The sequence below is a fragment of the Atta cephalotes genome, assembly GCF_000143395.1.
Source record: "Atta cephalotes unplaced genomic scaffold scaffold00006, whole genome shotgun sequence".
Classification (NCBI taxonomy): domain Eukaryota; kingdom Metazoa; phylum Arthropoda; class Insecta; order Hymenoptera; family Formicidae; genus Atta; species Atta cephalotes.
Genome location: NW_012130070.1, coordinates 5,448,274 through 5,453,410, shown reverse-complemented (window position 1 = coordinate 5,453,410; position 5,137 = coordinate 5,448,274). Strand labels below are relative to the sequence as shown.

General features: G+C 33.9%; 1 protein-coding gene across 1 annotated transcript; it reads right to left on the bottom strand.

Annotated features, from left to right (window-relative positions):
* Window positions 1-377: 377 nt before the first annotated feature.
* LOC105626747 (islet cell autoantigen 1) lies at window positions 378-3,003 on the bottom strand. Its single transcript, XM_012208042.1, has 6 exons — window positions 2,993-3,003; window positions 2,193-2,458; window positions 1,716-2,058; window positions 1,230-1,505; window positions 578-1,169; window positions 378-497 (listed from the first exon to the last, which is right to left on the bottom strand). The coding sequence occupies exons 1-6, from the start codon at window positions 3,001-3,003 to the stop codon at window positions 378-380; spliced, it is 1,608 nt and encodes a 535-aa protein (XP_012063432.1).
* Between the last annotated feature and the right edge of the window lie 2,134 nt (window positions 3,004-5,137).

Sequence of the window (5,137 nt, the reverse complement as noted above, 5' to 3'; positions counted from 1 at the left end):
TTATTTATTTTATTATATATATATATATATATATATATATATATATATATGATATATATTTGAAAGAATATATAATTAGCGCTGTGTAATAAATATTACATTTTATATCTTTGGTATTATCTTCTATAGCTTACATGAAAAATTATGTAATTCAAATGATTTTGATTCTTATATGACAATTTCATTAAAAATAAATCTGGAGTGTTAAATTTAAAAGTTTAAAAACTGTTAATTACTGATACAAATGTATGAAGTGAAAATACTGTGAGTTATATGTTCACCGTATCACACATTGATAACAATTGAGAGTTTGATCAGTTTTCCTTATTGTTACAAATATAAAGTAACAGGGCGATACTATTAAAATGCATCGTGAATTAAGCAGAAGCATTACTATCACCGGAAAGATTCTCCATTGGATTGTTAGCCAATGGATCCAATTCTGCGAATAAATCCAACCATGAGTTACCTTTCTGCTTTCCAGTTTTATTCTTTTTCTATGAAAAGAATATTGCGATATATTAATCGTGTGATACATTCGCATTATTACTGTTGAACGCAATTCGCGAGTACTTACTTTGTCATCCGTGTTACTCTTCTGTCCCATACCTAATGCAGCATCTCCTAAACTCTGTTTCAAAATGCTTGGTGGTAGAAAAGTGTCATGTGATATGCCTTCCCAGTCATTGTTCATGCATTGTTGCTTATCATTCAGGATTTCATCAAAAAGCGCTGCACTTTCGGAGGCTAATAAATTCAACGATTGCTGTTGTTGAGATGATAAGGGAGACAAATCAGTCAAATTAAAATCGGTATTGCACTCTTCAAATATATCCATTACTGATTTCTGTTCTTCGGAGCTTTTACTAAATACAGTGTTAGTTTTCTCGATTTTATTAACCGATTGTTCAGTATTATTGGACGCATCTTTTTCCAGGATAAGATTTCCAAAGAACTCTTCGAGACTTTTGTCTGTGTCGTCGGTACTAGGCACGATTCCATTTTTCGAAGAATTTGTACCCGTATCCAAATGTATTAATGTATCCTTTGACTCATTTTCTATGTCCAAGAGTTTCTCATCTTTTTTATTTTTCTCTGATGTGCTTTCTGAATTTACTTCTTGAGCCTCTTCAACATCATCGTGATAATCCATGTCGAAAAATGGTAATCTATAAGGATCAATATTATGGTGAAAATGATATAGTATTTTCTTTCATTTTTTAACTTACTTATCCTTGTCTTCTAAATCGTCATCACCACCAGTTTCCTGTGCCAATTTACTGGAGGTTTCAGCCAATTCTCGCACAACTGTGAAGTCGTAACGTTGATAGCCTTTAAAACTGTTAGCTATTGTGGAATATGCTTGTGCAGATTTCTTTGTGAAATTCAGGAGTGTAGTTTGGTATAAAACTAAGGCATGACTGAACATGTTACACCTTGCCGCCGCCAGTAAATCAACCTTCTGAAGACAGTCAAGGGCTAGATTGTCAAAAACTGTTTTGCCCCTAAATTGTAACATACATATGTAACATACATATATAAATTTCTCACAATATTTTATGAAGATGTAATTAAATCCAATTTATAAAAATGTGAGAACAGAAAAGTTATTGTTTAATTTAAACAGTATAATAATTTAAATAAAGAGATTTTGAATTTATGATTGACTTTATATTACACACATGAATATGTAAAATTATATATATAGAACTTACTGTTTAACTCGTGCTTGAACTTTTTTATATTTTTCCAGTTGTTTGGACGTGTCTGGATCTAAATCAGGAGAAATATTTTTCATCCATGATAGAGCAGCTCTATATTCCGTACGGGCCTTTTCCATCGCTTGCACATTTTGCAATGTATCTTCAATAGCTCTTTGCCTAAATGTTTCCACTTCTTGATATAATCGACCCAAAGGAGCTCTCAACGCAAGCCTCTGCTGACCAGAATAAGACAGAGATTTGCCGACTGCTGACATCATCTTGCCGGCACGAGTTTTGTCTTGCTTTCCGGCATCTTTCAAAAAACGTCCCATTCCATTTTCCTCTTGGGCTAAATCTAAACAGGTTAAATTATTTCGTTATCACAATTTCTTAATAATATAGTTTATCTTAATGAAGAAAGTACAATACATATATCCTATGACAATTAATACAGTTATTTTATATTAGAAATTGTGTGTTAGAACGCACTGCATAATCTTTCTTGGTATCTATCAATAACTCTTTGTAAGTAGGAACAGGAATCTTGGATACTGCGGAACAATTCTAGCTTTGCATCCAGCTCAGCATCCGAAGCAACTATACACTCATCCTCCTTCTTCCCTAATTTCTGGGACAAAGCCTGCTTTCTCACCCAGAACTGGTATTGCATTTTTATGATGGCAGAGTCGTCATGCATAGACTTTTGAACCCAGCAATCAAAGGCATTCCCTGATATGCCAGATGCACCTCTGTTACTACATGCATGGTATAAAGAAATTTTGTAAGTTTCTTGTTAAACGTGATAGTGATTAGTCTAAGAATTACATGCAAATCTCAACAAGAAAAACAGTATTCCCATTGTTAATAAAAAATAAGTCAGATAATATATATCATTTAAAACAGATGCTTTCTTTTGATGACTAATGTTAAATTGTTAGTTCTACTGATAATGCAAATATATGTGTTTTCCTTTTTCGACCAAAGGATGGAGGGAAAAGAAAATTTACAAACTTTATAGATAATTTATCAGTCACAAGGAGAAAGAAAATATAATATTTTTTAAGACAAAAGGGAGATAAACTTACAGAGAAGTTAAATAATCAATTTTGCATGATATCTATTAATAACACGAAGAGATGCAAACTACCATATTGATTGAGTATAGTGGATATGAACTGGTAACGGCGTAGTTGTCGTCGGCCGTGTCCTCTTCGGCGAGACCAACAACGGCTCGAGCCACGACGGCGGGATTCGGACAAGTTTGAGAAAAGAACGAAGGAGATACTTACTAAGCATTCATAACGGAAGACCTGCTGATACGCGCGTGTGGGTTACACGTTAATGTTTACAACCGCAGAGAGTAGGGCTCCAGGTCGTCGTGCGTACGTACTACACCGTTGCTCGACCGCGTAATCACATAGTGCACGCGCGTATCGTTCTATACGCGATTGCATTCGTAGTGCGTTACGTTAACTATCGGAACGAAAATCGGAGCGTTTTTCTACTTGACAGCTCGGACGAGAAAGCCACGAAGGCTAGTTTATCACATATGGCGAGCGATCATCAGTCGTCAACCAATGGATGATGCGATGCTCGTGATTGGTTAGTTAATGTCGTGATAAAAAAAAAAGATAAATTGATCATTATTATCACATGAAGCAACAATTCTGCAATGACATCTCGCGGAATTTAGAACCTTGGCCGGTTTTATGATGATGATTTTATGAGAATAATACATAAATAAATAGATGAAATAAAGTTTATTCTTTTTTATTTCCTGTGCAGCACAGCATATATATTGCAGCAATATTGCAAAAATATTGTTAGTAACATTGCAGCAAAAATTATAAAAATATCTATTTAAAAATATTTATTTGTAATCCGCAGCAATATTACAACATAATATATATGCAATATTAAGTATTTTGCGCACAGTGGAAGAATATTTGCAGCAGTAATTGTCTAGAATTGCGTCTTCATCGATTTTGATGAAATTAGGCTTATTCGACGCGTTTTTGCATAAAATGAAAGAATCTAGCAAAAAAAAGTATTGCTGTGCCCCGTGACGATGCCAACATCGATGCCTATCTACGTCGACCAACGCCGATCGACGACGCTGACGACGACGTTTCCCAAAAAAGAACATTTTAACTTTTCAAATTTTTTCGTATATGTAACATAGGCTGTGGTCAATGTCTTGCTACAAATATTTTGATGGATCAATTAGAAAAAAAAAATTTTACAAACTGACCCATTAAAAAATGCTTCAAAGTGTTTGCAATATTGCATTGACCGTACTCATCTATATATAAAGCGTTTTGTCTATTAAGCTGTGTTCACAATGCTTTCATAGAATTTTAATTTTAATATAAAATTAAAATAAATTTAGCAACGAAAGTGAACCTTTTAATACGTATACGGGTGTAATTTATATGTACAGCTGGTCACAGAAAGATTGCAACACTTTTCTTTTGATGGGTTTCAGAATGCAGCTTGCTCACCGAGCCGATTGGCTCTTATTTATGGATTCATCAATAAGAATCAATCGCTATACAGCAACTAGTTGTATACAAACGCTGAGCGAAGACTCGGAATGGTAAACAAAGCAATAATTGTGGTCAAAGTCTCGCTACAAATGCTTTGAAGCGTTTGATGGACCAATTAGAAGGAAGAATTTTACAAACTGACTAATTAAAAAACGCTTCAAAGCATTTGCAACATCGCGTTGACCATATCCTGTGTCTAGAAGTAGATGTCTGATCTTCTAAGAGATGACGTTGCAATAAGTTAGATAAGGATAGATGAATGTGTTTGAGCGAGACAAAGACACGATATATAATAAGTATAACAAATGAATGAAAGATGTCACTAACATAGTATATACAATAGAGCAATTCTTCTGATTTTATGTTGTCCAAAACAAAGTACGCATGCGTGAAATAAGTAAGTTAACCTAGTAACGCCATCTAAACTTCTATCTCACTTTTTTCTTTTTCTGTTTTCTCTCTTTCTAGGATTTTAAATATTCGAGTAACTGAAATACGGATCAGAGAAAGAAATAGAAGAAAAGAAAATCATGATTAATTTAATTAGTTGAATTTAGTTTATTGCGAAGCTTTATGAGAAAGAAAACTATATGTTAACAGAATAATAGACATAAAATATGGTATAATAGAATAGTAGACATAACATAAAATAAAATACAATAGTCATTAGTAGCTTGCAAATGGTTAGACATCAATAAAATTGCTTATAAAATCCACCAAACCAAAACAATAAGACAACAATGCAATGAGAAGTGAACCATTAACTGAAATCATACACACACATACTTACACTCACACACAGACACACACACACACACACACACACACACACACACACACACACACACACACACACACACACACACACACACACACACACACACACAC

Excerpts from the sequence above, each read along its gene's own strand:
- LOC105626747 (XM_012208042.1), bottom strand. Across the intron at positions 2,059-2,192 it reads ATACCAAGAAAGATTATGCA|ATTTAGCCCAAGAGGAAAAT; the intron begins GTGCGTTCTAAC and ends TAACCTGTTTAG. Across the intron at positions 1,170-1,229 it reads GATTTAGAAGACAAGGATAA|ATTACCATTTTTCGACATGG; the intron begins GTAAGTTAAAAA and ends TGATCCTTATAG.